Genomic DNA, 19675 nt, shown 5'->3' with positions numbered 1-19675 from the left:
TTTCATGTCGACTATTGGAACAGCAATAATAGATCTAACGGCAGTAAAGAGAACATGTTGTTTTTCTCTGCCCCTGAGGCTCACAACAGAAATGCACACAGTCTAAACAGATGGGGTACTTTTCACAAGATAATACTACATATTGTACAAACATAACACCAACTGATTGTTGTATGATGACTCCCACCAAGCATTTATCTGTGTTTGTGTATGTGTGAGAGATTGTTATTTTGCTATATACTGCATGCAAATAACAAAACAGAGCAAGCTTTTTGTAACTCATGACATGCTAGTGATATGCAAGGCTTGGTCTAATGCAGTGGTTCCTTAAGTGGGATCTGGGGACCTCCCAATCTCCCGAGGTGCTCCAAGGGCTAGCAAAATGAGGAACAGTTTAATTTCACTATTATTTCACTCCCTCGATAATGGCTCAATGGGAGCATGTATTACTCTGAAATCTATTCTCATTAGAGATTCAAGTTTTTTTCTTCCCACTGTTGTCAGACACCCAGTACAGACAGTTTTGCAGCTGTATGGCCAATTAAGGACTATAAAAAGAAAGAAAAGGTCCTTGGGACAAAAGATCAGTTTGTTGTCTAATTTGTATCATGGTGTCTTTTGATATTAAAGGGTTAGGAGCTCTCCCCTTTCATTTGAGGGGCTAAAGGTCTTGAGTATTAATATAGTGTGCGGCCAGTGGAGATCTAACCTTGTGAACTGCGGTTTGATCCATCACATCAAGATGTACTGACACACAGCAAATAATAATGCTTCAGCAGAGTATAATGCTCGGAGAGATAGACTTGTGACCCGGGCGCAACTCATAAACTGCAGTGCGGCATCAGCCGTATAAATATCACATAGCCTACTTGTCCCCATGTTTCCTTTAAAAAATGAATATTTAATTCCCAGAAATATTCCGTGCAAATTAAAGATGCTCTTCAAATGGCGCATCGTCTTTAATAACACATCTGCGGGGCAACTCGGTGTATTATGAATGTGTCATATTTAAGCATGGTCGTTTCATAACCGTATAAAGTAGCATTAAATCGGTACACATTATAAAGGCACAACTCGCATGGCTGCGTTAGAAAATAGCCACAATCGCGTAATTGATTTCGGGGCTAAAGTTAAGACTTACTCACCCCTTTTGAACATTTTGTAGACCTAGGTGTATTTCGTCTTCTTTCCTCTGAGAATCATCTATTCTTATATTCCAGACTTTAAACTTGCGCGCTTCAGTTTTAAAGTTGATCCGGAGCTTTCTCGGTTTGCCGTGTGAATGTCAGTTGTCACTCCTCAAGATTTTCTCGCAGTCCACTGTAGTGAGTTGCAATGCAGACTGCACTAACAACAAACAACAATCTCCTTTTCCACAAAGTCTGGCAGACCGTAAACGGACCTTGGAAATTAGGCGACAATCGTTGCAAAACGACCCCTCTGAATGTATCCCCTCGGTCCGAAATAATGGTAACTCCAGTAGGCTATATGTGAAGAGCACAAACGCACAGTCCGAAACAACCTCTGAAAGCCAACTCCTTTTTTGGACGCAAATAACCGAACAGGCTGCCAATCAGTTCTGGGAGCAAGTGGACGATGAACAGCAATCCTCCAAAAAAACACTTATTTCATTTCATTTCTTCGCGAGGTGCTTCAGAGCCGTTCTAATCGCATATTCGTTAACATCTCTAATTAATATAAGTTTTGTGGATTCACATCCTCCTCTAATGTCGGATTATAAACGCAGACTCCTCGAATCCTCCTTAAAAATAAGACTTCGGTCTCTTCAAAATCGCCTATTTTTTCAGCACTCCTTTCCACTCGAAATTGTAACATTTCTCTGATCTCGACTGTGAATGTCTCTCTGCTTCTATGGACCAGAGCTCGTTGATGCGATCAAGGAGGGAGAAAGTGTGTTGTACTGCCTCAGCCCCTCCACCGGGCAACATCCTGCTCCATCCCTCTCTGTCCCTGCCTAAGCCGTGCTGACTGATCCCTGACACCAGAGGTCTTCAAGAAAATATGAAATGAAACAACAAGCATTAAACCTACATGTAACAACAATTTATTAAGCAGTAGAAATCAGGGGAAATGGTCTCAGATGCTGAGCTAATTTTAGGGAGACAGCTTTCATAACAAAAAAACAACGTAGCCTATTTGCTGATCAAATAGCCCCCCCCCCCCCCTAATACAGTAGGCTATTATAGATAAGTTAACGGACTAATGCACTGGAATCCAGATAATGCACTGGATAATCTCTCTCTCTCTCTCTCTCTCTCTCTCTCTCTCTCTCTCTCTCTCTCCTCTCTCTCTCTCTCTCTCTCTCTCTCTCTCTCTCTCTCTCTCTCTCTCTCTCTCCTCTCCTCTCTCTCACTCCCCCCCCCCACACACACACACACGCACACACACACACACACACACACACACACACACCACACACACACACACACACACACACACACACACACAATCACACTAAACGTTAATTCAAAAAAGACTACGAAATTACATATTTTATGTGCATTTTTATATTACATTTACGTGTAGGCCTACTCTAAGCATAACCGAATTAATTGTGTGATGTAAAGTGTACATTATCTTCCCTCTTTCACTTGGTATTTTGTTTTATTTTCATAATCATTTTCACCTTTTTTGTCCTATAAAAAAGAACACTAAATAATTATAAACCCTGAGATATGCAGCTCTCAATGGTAAACATTTGGCCCCGCAATATTTTATTTAAGCTGCTGTATCCTATTGTATTAGTTTGTTGTTTTGCATTCATTTTTGCTTTAAATTGTGAATCATCATGTGTTAGGTCTTTGTACAATTTAAGTATTTAAATTATTATTTCAATGATTGTATTACTGCCGATGTGGACGATCCAAGTAAACTTTCGCGTCTATCGGTATCCTTTCACCCTGTCCCGTTCACTGACATCGATAACATCGGTGCTCGACTTCTCTCCACTGACCTCTTCACTCGATTGGTTTCGCCTTTCCATTCCTCACATGTTTCATGTTTTGGTGAGAAAACATGGCAGCGCTCACGAATGAAGTTCAGATTGTTCCTGCCAAAAAGCCCACAGGTAAATATTAACATTGAACATGTTTAATACTGGTTAAAGACACATATGTAACTGCGATTGTCAGAAAGGCACATCGTTTCCACGCCGATTTGGTGTAGCGTAAGATTCACACATAGGCTACTTACCGAGCTCTTTGTAGCATTCTGGGTTATCAATGCAAACCACAAATCGTGTAAAGGTAACCACACGTCTGGTGGTCACGGTGTTAACTTGTTATCCAGCTATGTTTAATACAAACAATGTTTGCCTCGTAGTTACCTTCCGACGAGCGTTTAGTGTGTTGTCTCACCAGACTTTATGGGGCTAACAGACAGATGAATAGTGTTTATTAAGCATGGTAGGTTTTATTGTCACCAAGAAAATCCAATGAATACGTGACATTTCTCTCATTGCATATACATCTTACTGTTAAACATAACATGATTTCATACGACTACATCGTGGTAAAATCACGTTTTCAATCAATCTGCACTTAAAACTGTGTTTCAGCTAAATACTTTCAAGACATAAAGTATGAAAAAACATAGTTTTGGGTGTGGTGATATACATGTTCTGTTATATTCTATAGAAAACACTGTTATATCTTGAACATCTTGCAGAGACAACAGTCCTGAGTTAGCTGATATTTCAAAAGATAAACAAGGGGCACGTGGAGGCCAAATGGTTTCAACTGTAGGTCTAAATACATATTGTCAGTCCTTTTCTCTCTGACCAGCAAAAGTCTGCAGGTTATCTCTCTATCAAATCCATATTTCCAAACATACATTATTGTCTGGCAGAGTAGTATTCGTTCACTGGCTGCAGTAATTACGTTCTGCTGTCTTGACTCTGTATCAAGTTTTTATTATTTTTGAAAAAGTAATAATCTTACAAATGAAACACAATACTTAAAAAAAACAAAAGTTAGTTATTAATCTCAAAACAGTGCCAGCCATTTAAGATAAAACGGTACAAACTAAAATAATGGTATCTATGCCTATGAAGCCTATGACAAATGATCCATAATGTTAAAATGTGAATGTTACCCTAAAAATGCTGCATGAGAGTGTAACCAATGACAAATGAAAAAAAGTGCAGGTGCAATTAACAAATACAATTGTAGCTTGTGATCTAAAAATAAGATGTCTAGCTGTAATGTACTTGAGAGAACTACGTCAAGCTCAAACTCTGCCAGTAATATCAGAGCTATATATATCAACTTTCCCATTTTACCTAGAATTTCAAGCTACCCAGTAGCTTCTTAAAAGTTATTAAGATGCTGACATCCACAGATGTGTGGTGCTCTCCAATTCCACATCCCTCATACCTTTTTGAAGGTGTCATGTAGAGCAGGGAGACACATTTGTATAATTTTAATGGGGAAAAAAAGTTTCCTGAACTGTATTACCCACCTTCACAGTTCCAATCTAACTTGCAGGACATGTCTGACGCCTGTTTTAAAGCATGAGTTTAGTTTTATTTCTGATTAATTTAACATTATTGCCTTAAGGTGACTTTTTGCGCAATAATCTCAGTTAGGTCTGATAGTTTAAGTGTCCTTGCTTAAACCCTTTGATTACAGCGCTACTTTCACAACTTTCTCCTCAGTCCGTGGACCTCGGCGGGTAGCCAATCAAATTCCAGATGAAATCCTGCAGGACGCTGAATTACAGGAGGCGATCAAAGCCTTGCCTGCAAATTACAACTTTGAGATCCACAAGACGGTTTGGCGAGTGAGACAAGCAAAATCTACCAGAGGTGAGCTAAATTCTTGCAGTTGTAGAATGTTTAATTGCAGAGCTGGAATGGTGTATGGATGGTCTTGATTTTTAGATACAAATCTAGGTTTATAAGGACATTATGGCCACGTTTACACGAAGACAAAAACAAACCGATGTCAATATCAAAAAATGTATATGGCATGGTTGCCATGGTTGCCTGGTCCATCCTGCAGGTTTCACCAGCTCAAATGTCAGACTTTTTAAGACCTTTTTAAGACCACTTTGAATAGAATTTAAGACCCATTTCACGGCAAGAAAGTATGAAGGAAAATTACTATGAAAGAAGAAATACGTCCCATAATTACTTGCAAAGTAAATGTATTCATATTCAACATAAGAACGATGACTGAACATAACAGTACACAGAAGTGTGTGTGTGTGTGTAGTGTGTGTGTGTGTGTGTGTGTGTGTGTGTGTGTGTGTGTGTGTGTGTGGTGTGTGTGTGTGTGTGTGTGTGTGTGTGTGTGTGTGTGTGTGTGTGTGTGTGTGTGTGTGTGTGTGTGTGTGTGTGTGTGTGTGTGTGTGTGTGTGTGTGTGTGTGTGTGTGTGTGTGTGTGTGTGTGTGTGTGTGTGTGTGTGTGTGTGTGTGTGTGTGTGTGTGTGTGTGTGTGTGTGTGTGTGTGTGTGTGTGTGTGTGTGTGTGTGTGTGTGTGTGTGTGTGTGTGTGTGTGTGTGTGTGTGTGTGTGTGTGTGTGTGTGTGTGTGTGTGTGTGTGTGGAGCTATATTCAGAGCTCTGCTGTTGTATGATTGGTGTTTAGCTACGGTATTTAGCGTCCACAGCACCTCCGCTTTTAGGGTTGACGCAGACCCAAACGTCACCCGGAGGTCCCCCGATGTTGTTGCGGGAGCTGCTGCACTTGCTAAGAATGCACTAGCTAACGCTGCATTAGCAAAACAAATGCACATTTTGTTTGCAAAAGGTGCAGCGGGCTTCAAACACGTTTCAACCAAGCACTACATTCGATGTTTTCCAACCAAATACGGTTGAACTTACACTTCCCCATATTTATTTGTAAGTAGATTCAAAGATACCTGAGTTTCTGACTGCCGCTAGCTGAAGCTTGGTTGGTTGCCAGGTTACTAGCTGGGTGTTCTCAGATAAGGGGCCGGGGGAACAAAGTTAGTGATTACTGGTTCCATGTTGATTTATTTCAATACAAATTGTTGGGGGGAACTGAAAGGCTATTACCGTACTGGTTACTTTGCATTTGAGGGCTCCGTTTCCGCGGTTCCGTTACGGCCTCGTGTGGACAAACCGTCCGATACGATAGAGAACTGTAGCGGATACAACCCGTTTTGTATCCGTGTGAACGTGGTCTATGTAAAGCAGAGCCGACCACGCTTGGAGTCTAACCAGGCCCTACAATCTAAAGTAATTGTGCTTTTAAACTGATTTCTGAAATCAGTTGCATGGATGTCAAGGATCTGCAATAAATATGGTCTTTCACAAGGGAATAGCTCTAGCTTATAGTAATAATAATTAGAAGAGATGGAGCACAATCTAAATTTTTCTAAGGAGCCTCTGTCCCCAAACCTGACGCTGACAACTATTTTATTGGACAACCATACTCTTTGTCTTCTTGGTTTAAAAATGTATTTTTATATGTTTTATGTCCATTTATGTCACAAGAAAACACAACGAGTAGTAGATTTACTCACACCTCATTAACAACTACTATGCAAAATCAGCAGAACAGAGTGAATGTCTAAATGCAGGGGGTGCACAGCGTTAAGAATTTCATGTGTTCGAGCATCCATTCAAAATGCCATCCATGAATGCATCTGTGCTTTGACCTACTTTTCCGACTTTATTGTACAATCTGTAACCTGCGAGGTACACACAGGTTTATCCAGTGTTGTAACAAATCTCAATATACCTACCCAATTTTTTTAAATGTCATGTAGGTCATCTCAGACTGACTATGCCTTTTAAAAGTTGCATCACCAACCAAGTACTCAATATTCATCAACAGCAAAAACAAGAAATGGATAAATACTTGAGATGGTTTGCATTTAGGCTTGTGGTGATTCAGAAAAAAAAACATTTGTATTGTTGTGCTTTGCATGTGTTGTTGAGAGAGGCTTTTCAGAAACACTTCCATTTTCCAGTGTTTTTTGGAGTCAGTACACACTGAATGGTTGAGGGGGGCTTTTAGCCTTATTTGATCTTCAGGGGGGAAGGGCATTTCCTCTATGAATCTTTCTAATGTGTAATTGACAGAGTTAGAAAGCTACACTCTACTCAGCTCATAGTGCTCCAACACAGATGTCTTCTCACCATCCATTTAACACGCATGTTTTTCAGGGGTTTTCAGTTGAATTATACTTAAAGTTCAGGGTAATCAACCGTTAAAAACATACTGTTCACATTTTTTTTTCTCCAATAAATTGATGTTTTCAAAGTAAATGGCTAATCGTTTTTAATAATCGTGATATCAATTATTGACCCAAATAATCGGGATTCTGATTTTTGCCATAATCGAGCAGCCCTACTACAAACAAATCATTCTATTTAGGCATCAGTGTCATTTACCTCTCTGTTCAGACATCATATATTTTGTTGAGATGTATTTTGTTTGTTGGATTGAATTCAGGATGAGATATGGATCACTTAAAGTGTATATAGTCAAAGGGAATAATTTGATCTTAAAGAAATCTACAGCAGCACAAGGCCTTGAGTGGGAATGTAGCCTCCGGACTCACTGAGTGTGGGCACAGCGGGGGGCCCACTGACAAAATGGTTATTTATTCTGTGGTCAACAGGAAAAGCAATTTAGTAGCTCTAGAACTGCCTTCAGTAACCGTTGACGATAGTGTTACATTGTTTTATAGTCTTAACCAGTTAGATTAGCAAAGTTAACAACCTTCTTCCATTATTAGGTAATCATAAAACATGTCAATACCACCAGGAAGCTTTGAAGAGCTCAAGTCAGTCCCATAATAATTTAGCACTATCAATATAGAGCAGTCAAAATGACATAATCACGAAGGATACAAGGATCATGGAAAATAGGACTGTTGTGGAAGAAGCATACTTGACTTTGACTATCTATTTGCAGAAGTAGTGTACATTAGGTAATACAGGGTTACAATCTTGTATTTCTTCAAAATTAAACAAATCTCTTCAAATGATCAGAGTTTCCGCTGATAGTTCCTTAACTGAAATCCTTAAAAGGCATTAAATAATGTTATCCAAAGATGTGCCCTTAACTGGCATATAAAATGATGTAAATCATCGCCTAGGGGAAGTTGGGTTTCAAGAATAGTTTTTTCTTATCTAAAATTATATTAATTAAAAATCTCAAAATAATTTGTCATTTTCATCAGGCCACTTAGTCCCTGTTATACATCATTTGCACATTTTCATTAAAGGTAGGGTAGGTAATTCACTTCAGAAACACTTTTTGTTATATTCCATGGAATGCTCTTAACATCCCGATAGCAATGAATAAATTAAATGCTTTGACAAAAAATATATACAAATATTTCTTCTGTGGAAGCCGTGGCGCTGTAAAAAGCAAGTCCAATGATCTGCCCGGCCCGCGGCAGATAACTGGATGGCCTACCTGCCTGTCAGCCTTCCATCTCGTGCACAAGCTTATCTCGTGCCCTCATTGGTCATGTGCGCGTTCGTGTGTGTTGGAGGAGGGGCTCTGTAAGGAAGTCTGAAGGAAGGGACAGATTTTTTTCGGTTGTGTACTTTCAAATTCTTGCTTACTCGAGCTGGTTTCTCCATTCTTACCTCCCTACCTTTAATTGAGTTTTAGATCATAAAAACACAGGACTAATCAGGCAATGTGAATGTTTGCACTTCAGTATGTGTTATGAACCTTATTAAGAAAAAAGCGTCTCTTTTTGAGGTGTCGATCGATCATGTTGAGCCACACATCCAAGCATAGCTGCTTTTCATGTTTTTTTTAAATGATACCTGTACTGCAACACATTGAAGATGTGTTAATATGATTTTTTCCCAGTTAAAGCTTATTTGGGATTTTTTGAGAAGTGTAATTGAAGTGCTTACTGGGCTCAGATTTGATCCTCCTAAAATTATACTGACTAGCCCATATGTAGATGGAAAAGGTCGCTGAAGTTCTTCAGTTTTTTTTAATATCTACAACATTAAAACACCACATAAAATAGAGATCTCTCAATTTTACAACATGCAAAAACTGTTATACGTTTGAGAGATATTTGTTCTGTTTCATGTGATGTTTTTTTAATTTAATTTTGTGTTGTGTTTATTTTGTCTTGAGTTAGTTCAAAGATCATATTCCTGCCTCTGCTGGACAATACGTTTATTGTATAAATCCTTCCTCCTGTCCAATAAGAGGCCAAATGCCTCCCTAAGCAATATCAGTTTGACTGATTCCCAAATGAACCTTTTTTCAAATATATAAATGGGCATGTGACTACTGGTTTAAAATGTGCCTTTGAAAATGTAAACATATCCTTTATTAGCATATGTATTTAAATTCCTGCCCTCCTGCTACAAAGTTACACTTGGTATATTTTGGTGGGGTAGTGTTACAAAACAAAAGTGGCCTACAGCCTAAGAAGAAAACGTCCTTTATTAATGTAAATGTCAAAATGTTTAGTCCTTCAGTTGCTCCTGCCTTGGGTAGAAATATGCAAATTACATTAAGAGAAGATGAAATCATTCTTTCGGTGTCCCTGAGGGGAACGTGTGGTGTAGCGCAGTTTGCTGGCTTTGCTTTTCTGTTGTGTGACGTTTTTTTTTGTTGTTGTTTTTTTTGTCAGAGCTCATCCTCCCACTCTCTCTTTCTGTAAACTCAGAGCGCATAACTCACCTCATCACTCCTGTCTCTCTCTGTTCCTCTGAGTGTCCATCTGCTTCTTTGTCAGCCTTTGAACTCCTTCAGGCTCCCACACTGTGCTTTTGAAATAGAGGACTGAGGAACTTGCTGTAGAAATGTATTTTAGCTGTCCAGCCTCTTTTCTTAGAGTTTAAAAATAGTACAAATCTTTGTGTTGTGTTGCCTCATTTTTTCTAAAAGTATGCTCTGTTGTTATGATTTAATCTGTTGCACATTTCAGCTCTACAAGAGCAGCTTAATTGTTTGTCCAACACTGGCTCTCTGCTGTCTTAATTACACCGCACATTCAGTAAAGATAAATAAAACTAAAATATAATTGAAAGGTGATGATAATTAGCTGACTTGAGTCTAGTGTTTTGTTTATGCAGAAGCAATTGTTTGAATGAAGCCTGGAATAGATTTTTAGACAAACAAGCCAGATTGAGGCTATCTAAGCTTTAGCCATTCACAAGAAATATGACATCAGTTTATTTTGGTGAAAATATAGCTGATGTTTAAAATGATCATGAATGTTAGGATTCCCACTTTCCACCACTGGTTTGTGTTTTATTAAATGTAACCTATATACGTTTACAGGTAATTATATCAGACTCTTGGTGTTCAATTTAAAGTAACCTTACCCTTAATGTTTATAAATTACAGGCATGTTAATTTGTAAGCCTTAGTTATTATATTATAATATGATGAGTATAATATAATCATCATATTATAACTTTTTCTAGACCAATTCTTTATTTTAGTTGGGAAGATCGTGCTATTTTAAATTAAAACAAATGTCATTTTTAACATATTGAAAGTTTAGTTTGACATGTAAATAAAGTGATATAGGTCATCGTCATATAGCCAAACATATGTACATAAATTCATTTGAATGATTGGAGATATTATTCACGTTCATTCTTGCCATTTTAAAATGGCCTTTGTCTTATAACACTTGTTCAGCCTTGCACACAACGACTAAATCCTATTTAGAAAAATAGAAGATTTAGACAAGACATGGAGATAAAGCAAAAGAAGCAAAAAGCAGTAGGGCCTTAAGCGTCTTGGGGGACCTTAAATTCATGAAAGAGTTCCCCGGCGGGGATTGTGAAATGCCCGGGGAGTTGTTCTGTTCTCTAAGTCTTCTCACAACTGAACTACAGACATTTCAAAAGATGATCGCATTTGACAGCCTCTCGTTATGTCTCCTTGAGCTTAAAGACAATAAGCAAGAAGTGGAGCATTTATTTTCTGCTTTTAGTTTCTGCAGTTTATTCCCCATGTAACAGTTACTGTTGAGAATGCAGGTTGAAGGGAGATGAGAGAACACATTGATAAGGTTGTAATGACAAAATTGAATTGAGGATTGCAGGTGTTAAAGGTCCCATGTCATGCTTTTCCGGTTATTACCCGTCCCCTTGTGTGTTATGTAGCTTTTTCTGAATGTAAACGGTCTGCAAAGTCACAAACCCTCAAAGTACACCCTGTAGCGAGTACAACTCTAACACAGAAAAGACCTGTCTATGCTGCCCCAGTACGCCTCGTTGGAGATTTATCTTTTCCTGGTACTAAGTGACGTAACAACGACCCAAATGGACCAATCCGCGGAGCCTTTACGTTACGTCACACACACACACACTCAATCTTTTCTCAGCTGCAGCTCCGGGGATTTCTCAAGACGGCGGGACGCGGCGAGGCTGTGAGTCTGTGTGTGAGCACACACATACTCACAGCCTCGCCACGTCCCGCCAGGCTGCGGGTGTGTGTGTGTGCTCAGGCTGGGTTCGGGCTGGGTTTCGCTGTGTCTCGCTGTCTCGCCGAGCCCACGCAGCAACCAGGAAACCACACCAGTAATCCAGCTCACACTGTCCGCTCCTCGCAGCAGCGAGCCGCGCAACGTCCCGCCAACACGGCACCCAGACCCCACGCAGCATTCTCATCTGTTTGTCATTACTGCTGTCATTTTCTGGTTGCTAACGCCATTGTAACACATAATCACTGATGTTCCGCTGTAACGGTGGTGGACTCATCAGAACAGAGTGGGCGAGCTGACCAATCAGAGCACAGTGGGCTCATAGGGAGGGGGGGGGGGGGGGCAGGAGCTCCAACAAGCCGTTTAGGACAGAGAGTGAATACACATACTATACAGAGATGCTGTGAGAAACCAATGTGAGTTTGGAAAATTGCACAATAGAAATCTATTCTAGTAGACCTCAACAATGGAATTATGATCAGTAGAAATGGCCATGTCATGGGACCTTTAACTACAATCCAGCGATGCATCAAATATTGCCTCCCTGGTAAACAGAACACGGGCAAACAAGTGGCTGGTCACTTGTTTTTCTTAATATGTAAATAGTCTCTTTGTGCATCCCTTAATAAAGAAGCTGCCGTTTTCATTCATCTCCAAATACATAACAACTTTCCAGTAGGCACTCCAAGTGGCCTTTTATCCTCTTGTCTGAACAGCGTGTTCCTTTATAGAAAACATGTCCGAGGACAGAGAGTTCGCTGCCAGTGGAAAGTTAAGGCAGAAATGAGTCAGAAGTACAGTATCTACAGACTGGACATGCACATGCGGATGAATGTGTTTGCTGAATATAGCCTTATTAATGGAAAATACATATTGTTACGAAATGCTTGTGTGACTTCCATTAACTTTTAGTTCAAATGTAAATTCATGTTTATTTATGTAAATACATGCTTTAAAGATTACAACATTTGAATTCATAATATTAAGTCTCAATGTGTGTGGGGCAATTTGAAAGGTTGGTTAGTCATTTCAGATTGTATTGGTCATTCTTGATATATTATATATAAAAAGGTTCATGCAATACTGCAGTCTGTGGCCTCCAATATGACAAAGTTAGAGCTCTTTTAAAATAGTTACAACTAAAAATGAACATTACAAGCCTAATATTGCTAAGATGAGTTATTTTAGCTAGGTGTACTAAAAAACTGGCATCTGACTTACTTGGATGTGTTACTGATTATTATTTTGTCCATTTTTTACATCTTGATTGTAGGCGTACAGTATGTGAACACAGAAAACAGAAATACATTACCATGTGCATAAACAAACCCAAAATGTTATTTACTACAGGATAAACCCTGCATATAGCCCTATTCTAATCTTCCTAGTCATAACCCCCTTTAAAAAAATTCAGAGTAATCCGTTCAGTCTACTGTTCAAATTGATCTTACTTTCTGTCTTTGATTATTAAAATCATCCCACATGTAGCTTTCTTTCTACCTCCCGGAGTGTTACAACTGTACTGTAGGTATGTTATAAAACCATATCATTAGATGATTGACAGTTCATGTAAACAAGACGTTTTTGTCAGTGGTTCATAAGTGTCATGTCTCTAAGAATAAGAAAACTCCCATTTTGTTTATTTGAGTTGTTAGCGGTATGAACATGTGAAGCAGTTAGATTAACTCTTCTTGTCAAATTGTATTTATGCGTGGTTTAGGTTCTCCATTTAGTGGGGGCAGGAGTGCACTTCCAAAGGTAGAAGCAGCTCATCATTCTTGCGTGAAAACTCAAACATGCATTAAAACAGCCAGCCCAATCTCCTGCCTATAACTCACATTTAGCCAGAGGCAACAGATGGAGGGAGCTCTTTGCTTCTGTCAGCTCTGGCAGAGGTGTGCTCTGAAACCTTTCTGTGTTAATAAACTTGCCCTTTTCTAGGTAATGACCTGTCTTTCTCTGTCTGCATGAGCGCTTGGTGATCCCTTAACCTTTCATCAGTAAGAAGTTCTCTCGCTCCTCCTTTGCACACCGCCCCATCTATCACTCCATCTCATGGCCATCCACCCTCAACCTTTTGTCTGTCCCAACTTTTAATGTTTAATGCTGTCTGGCCCTGAAGTCTTACATTTGTTTCAGGCCTAGTCATGTGAAAACACTGCGCGGAATTTCCGTGTCTGTCGTATTTGTAAGTGTCTACTGAGACATTGATGGATTCATTGAAGTAAGGTGCAGCAGAGTTGGACCAGGAGAAAATGTGATGGATGATTGAAACAAAGCCTTTTTCTCCGGTAGCTCGCTCCATGTGGCTGGGACTTCCTACTGAACTGGGGGACAACTTGTGAATGCATGTTTGTAAAATCTCATAACATCATGAAACCTTGAATTACAAAACTGAATTTCAATGTTTCAAAAGCCACATTTGTTATATTAGAAAGCATTTTTATTTTTATTATTTCAATGGCTGACAGATATTAAGAGATGGACAGGGAAAGAGGTGGTGGAGTGCATGAGACTGGCTTAACATCAGGGGGTGTGGAGACGTTCGGTGATATCATCAAAGTGCCCCAACGTCCCTCGGGCTACGGGAGTGACCTGACCTGACCATTTTTATTGAAACTGTCAATGCATCAATCAATTAACAGAATTCAATTTCGATGTATTTTTATAATTGATTAAAGTTGACCAAATAATATTAACAAACATTACAGTTCTAGATCATGGATGTCAAAACTGCGGCCCGCGGGCCTTTTTGAATCGGCCCTCAGCAAATTCAAAAAGTATAATGAAATATGGCCAACACATGAAACTTGTGCTTTTCTTATATTATTATATACTTCTTAAATATATAGGTAAAAATATATAGCACAGTAGTGTTCATGTGTTAATAAGCCAATACATTCAGTCAATTAAAGTTGAAAACATGTTCTAAAAAAGCCCAATAACTTATTTACATAACAAGCTTGAAATAGACCCTTCTTATTTCCTCCTATTATAATCACTCTGAGGCTTCTGTTTTAAGGGATGAGCTGCCAACAAGATAAATGAAACCCTATAGAGAGCTGTGATGAAGGCTCAAAGCTTATTCATGTATCAAGCCTAATTTACCTACATTTAGCTAACTTATAACTGAACTTACGAGGCAATATACCTCACCTCCAGTGAGTGGCCCAGTCCTTCGTATATTTTTCTGTATGTGGCCCTCAGTGAAAAAAGTTTGGACACCCCTGTTCTTGATTCTCCAGTGTGAGAATTATTTTTCTCTTCAACTTCCCTTGAAATTGAGTCTCTGAGTTTACATGGTTGGCCATTGGTTACATTGGCTTCTGGGAAATATGTATGACTATTTTCTGATAATCCATAGATCATGTGAATAATCAATTAATTGAGATGTAACTCTGAACAGATTAATGGACAATGAGATAAAAATGATTTGCATTAAGAATCGGTATACAAAACGTCACTCTGCATTTTCATTATAGTGCCTCATCTCACAGCCCCGTATTTTCTTTCCTTATTAATCTCCACTCTGTCACCCGTCTTTTCCATCGTTTATTTGATGATCAGATGACAGGACTAATGTATACTAAATCATGGATTCTTGATCTACCAAATTATATAGGATCTTTACTGCAAAACCACAAGAGATACTATATCTCTTAAGTAATTCCCAACGGACATTACGATTTTCATCTATATTGAATTCCAATAAAAATAAAACATGCTGATTATGATGCTGATAGGAACGCTTAAAAGGTGCAGTTCAGTTGGTCTGAGATGAGGATGCTGAAACCTTTTCGATTGGTTTTGAGGTCTTAATTTGGCCATGTCAAACTGAAACAATTTTCAATATTTATAGACATGTTAAATGAAAGCCTTTCTCAAAGCACTGTACTTTTTATTACAAATTATATAGGAAGCGAGAGAGACTTGCGAATCACTATTGATGACCTACGAGCAGAAACTGTGGAACCATGCTTGAGAGATATGTATCTGTAATTAGACCTCATTTACTTAATTAGGAATTCCAGATCGTATACATGTAACGCCGCCTCTGAGACCGAGAGCCCGGTTAATGTTCTGATTCAGTTTGAAGCTCCAAAAGCTGCTAATCTTTGTGGATGAACTCTGTGCTACTGTATATCTGATCTTTCCAATAGAGTTGGATATTATGTTCTGCTGCTTGGTCTTCTAGACACTTGTATTAAATATTAAACACACAGCTTTTTCTATTTATTGACTTTTGCCGCCAGAAAGGGTATTTAGCTCTTTTGTATCAAGCATGGTGCTCCAACAAAAAAATGTGTGTCTGTACCTTCTTTACTTCAAACCAGATTTATTTTAACATTGCTATTTGTTTCTTCTGTATATTGATTTATTTCGTGTTACATATCTTTGGTGTTTGTGGTTAGTAATGGTTGGGGATGGATATGCTGCCCACCATGTTTATCTATATATTTTTTTAACTTAATTTTTCTTTTTTGTTATTTCTAAAATATAATAGGTATATTTTTTTTAATAAAAAAACAAAAGTTTCCTAGAAAACATGTTAGATACATTTTCTTTGTCTGCAACAACATTTCTGCAACTGCTTTTGAAGTTGGAAAGTATTTCATGCAATACTGATCACTGTGTTCACATTAGCATGAAATCCAACAATCTCACATGACATCTCCAGACATCAAGCTGTTAAAAAGCTTCCGGGCCTTTCTGCCTTTGTAATTAAAAAAACATGGCAGTCTCTTGATGCAGAGTGAGTGAATCCCTACCTAGGAGTTGTTTCCACTGGTTGATTTCAATTGGTGGCACACATCAGTAGATTAGTACGTCTCCTGTTGACAGCGCACAGCACCACCAGCAAGAGTCAGACCAATTAATTTAGCTTATAGCAGAAGTTTTTCCATATACATTCTAGCTTTGACTTTGTATAGCTGGTGATGGGATGGGGTTTATTTGATTCGCTAGCAAAGAGTGAAAGTGAAAGAGACGGGCATCAGAGAGAGTTTATTGTCTCTGTATAAGTCTTGTTGTGGACAGATAGACCTGTGCGGATTGGTTTCGACTTTATTTCAAACATCACAAGCTAAGCTAAACCAACAGTACTTCTGATAGAGACGGGAAATTAACCTGAATTGACTATATACTGTCAGTGGATAACTTCCAAACTGTAGCAGAGGCTATCTATACGCTGTCCAGGAAGTAAGTTCATACTTTTTTGTTTGCCTTTTTCTCTCCAGTTGCTCTGCAGCTTCCAGAGGGCCTGCAGATGTTTGCGTGTGTCATCGCTGACATCATCGAGAGGTAAGATGGCAATTTGATTGCTTAAGATATTTGAGAGTCAATGAGTGAAAAGCAGGTGTACAAGTATAGCCAGCAGAGTACAATCTTTAACTACCAATTATACTTGGTACTCATTTGGAGAGTGAGAGCTTTATTGTCATTCCACTTCTTGGACTCAATCAGGGATTCAGCAGCAAATGATACACGATTACACTGTTTTAAGATAGAGCCGATATCACTTGCTCACAGTTGGAGGAGGAAAGAGATATTTCTTGTGAATTACATTTCATTTCATTTTGCATATGCCCTATTGCACACCATCCCCCTGACACACATCACAAGTTGTTTTTCATCCTGCTGTGAGAAGTCCTTTAACATCAATGTGCTCTTGTATACTTTGATGTGGCATACCTTGTGAACATGGTTACACAGAACCTCACACTCTAATAACCTTTTATGTTTAAGTTGCTGTGAAGCACAAGAAAAAGTCTTAGTTTGCATGGGTTTTTGCACCTTCAGTTGGCCTCTGTTTCTCAGGAGCACTGCCCACTAGGTGTGTTCTAAAAGAAAATGGCTGCTATCATTAAACACCCAGAGTGGATTATTTTCATAGGTGTTTAGTCGATACTTACTAGATTACGAGAAGATGAAGAATGAGTGGCTGAGGTGCCATAAACTGCCATAAACTATCAGGGTGGGGGGATATATGATTTAAAAAAGGAAACCTGGATCACAGGAGTTGTCTATATTATTGTGCTATTAATATTACCATAAGGCTCACTTATATGACTGTGCCAAGACACATTTATTTGCCATATTAATGATAAAACCTCTTGCCCAAAGAAATGTTGAGGCAAGGGAGATAGATAGTTCCCTTGCCTCAACTATTTATCTATCTATCTCTATTATCTATCTTTCACTTTTTACTCCATCATTCTGTTCAGTTTCCTCCAGCTGTTTATCATGTTATCTTAAAAAGTCATTTCTACCTTATATCTATCGCAAAGATGATAGAGATAGTTGTATTGAAGATAAAGTCTGGTCTTATCAGCCCTGCTGCTCATACAGAGCTACCAGCTGCATGGATTTTAAACTGCACAGACATGATGCCCATATTTATATATTTTAATAGTCAATGTCCATCATGGAGTCCGGAATCAGCCCCATCTCTTCTAATGAGAGCAATTAGCAACACTAATTGCTTTTCTCGCTGTCTTCATACCCCGTCCTATATCACTCGGGGTGCTGTATTTTCCCCCCTCTCTTTAACATCCAGTCAATTTCCCTGCTGGACTGCAACGAGGAGATGGTTCTCACGCTTTCTCTTTTTTAGCTCCTGCTATAAAGTTTCCCTGAAGCTATTTTGCTTCTGTGTGTGCTGTCTTACTAAGAAATGTCTTTGCCATTTTAGTCTTTCCAGATTTAACAGATGGGTTCTTTGAATCCTGGATAAACATCAGAGCCTCAGTGAAGTACTACGTTTCTTCCATCTTATAGAAAGACAGGTTGTGTTGTATAATTTGAATGACGTTAGCTGAGTTTGGGTCATCTTATAAAACAAAAGTCTAGACAAACTCAACGATGGACAAACATGTTGGTCACCTAGGAACCAGCAAACACAGTTTCCTCCTAACCGGACATTTCAATTTGAGCACAACCTTTGTAATATCTTTGAAGCTTTGGCCTTTCTTATTGGTTATGATGACATTTAACTGATCAAAGTCAATGAAAAGAGACGCCTGGCAATGAAAACAAGACTTTGGGCAGATTATCTAATTCACTTTATTTGGAGAGTAAACGGTGAGTGATATCTCATGAAAAGTTCCTTGATTCAAAGGAAAATGATCTGTGCTCACATCTACGGCTGTAGATATTTTGTACTGTGTTGATCAAGTGTAGGTCAAAGCTGATCAACAAAGTCGGTATGTTAAATCTGGAATGTTTACAGTCAGTTTGGGTAATAGCTATAGATGTCTCAATGTAAGTATTTTTACGCACTTATCCGAGTCCTTTATTGGGTAAATCAGATGCAGACTTAATACTTACCCTAATGTTGATTCAATGTGTATCTGACAAATTATATGAATGTGTAGCCTTCTTAATTTATTACACCTTTTTTCACAAACTACATAATGCAACACTGAAAAAATATTAAGTTTATGAGCTTTAATTATTAATTAATGATATATACACTGGAAGAATGTTATGCCTAATGTCACATTATCAGTTAGAGAGAAAATGCATCTCTCACTTGACCAGCAATTGTGGATTAGAGCAGGTTAGCATTAATATGTGTACATACAGTACCTCTGAAAACACAGCACATGGTCTTGTTAAAGTCTACCCGCATAGGACTGGAAGTTGCAGCCTATGGTGAAGCCCATAAGACTGTATTTAATGGCACCACAAAATCCAGTAGTTTTGGACTGAATACAATTTACAAAAAATCTTCTTCATGCTCTGCTTATGTGACCGCCACAAGAATGGCAGTTTTAACTTGACAGACTTGTCTTTGGGTTTGTCATGAACTTTTGAGAATAACACAATCTGGTGGATTGTCACTGTATTATCTTTGATCCTGTTGTGGTGGTGAAATTGCAACATTTGTAAGGAGGAACTAAATCAACTAAAGGTATTAGTTCAAGCCTATTTCCATTTCATACGGTTAATGGATAGTGCCCTGTAAGTCAGTTTTCTTAATGAAGAGAGCTCAGAATTTGGCTGATCCCTAGTAGAAGGCTGTGTGTTTCTGGTTGTTTTATTGAACTACTGAGAAGCCTGTCGACTGCTCTGTTTACCAAAAAAAGAAATAACTCCCTGCATAGGTAACGGAAAAGAGAGTGAACAATTATTAAAAGACACTTTGCAGTGGCCACCATTTCATAGCACTTTATATCCGGCAACAACCAAGCCCACCATTGCGTTGATCTGAAAGTAGCAAATGGGCATGCCAATCCTAATGTGGATATAGCATAGGGT

At 38.7% G+C, this 19675-nt stretch overlaps 2 protein-coding genes across 4 annotated transcripts in view; one reads left to right on the top strand and one right to left on the bottom strand.

Annotated features, from left to right (window-relative positions):
* rtn4rl1b (reticulon 4 receptor-like 1b) overlaps positions 1–1920 on the bottom strand; it is a 178990-nt gene extending 177070 nt beyond the window's left edge. The window contains exon 1 of the mRNA XM_034197952.1: positions 1146–1920. Coding sequence (XP_034053843.1) covers positions 1146–1158 — 13 coding nt within the window. The 5' untranslated portion in view covers positions 1159–1920. The remainder of the gene's footprint in view (positions 1–1145) is intronic.
* Positions 1921–2981: 1061 nt separating this feature from the next.
* dph1 (diphthamide biosynthesis 1) overlaps positions 2982–19675 on the top strand; it is a 64862-nt gene continuing 48168 nt past the window's right edge. For all 3 annotated transcript variants that reach the window (XM_034197946.1, XM_034197945.1, XM_034197948.1), the window contains exons 1-3: positions 2982–3088; positions 4676–4825; positions 16654–16717. In XM_034197946.1, the coding sequence (XP_034053837.1) occupies positions 3037–3088; positions 4676–4825; positions 16654–16717 (266 nt within the window). In that variant the 5' untranslated portion in view covers positions 2982–3036. The remainder of the gene's footprint in view (positions 3089–4675; positions 4826–16653; positions 16718–19675) is intronic.

This window comes from Gymnodraco acuticeps, unplaced genomic scaffold (genome assembly GCF_902827175.1).
Source record: "Gymnodraco acuticeps unplaced genomic scaffold, fGymAcu1.1, whole genome shotgun sequence".
Taxonomy (NCBI): domain Eukaryota; kingdom Metazoa; phylum Chordata; class Actinopteri; order Perciformes; family Bathydraconidae; genus Gymnodraco; species Gymnodraco acuticeps.
This window is presented reverse-complemented; position numbering and strand designations above follow the sequence as displayed.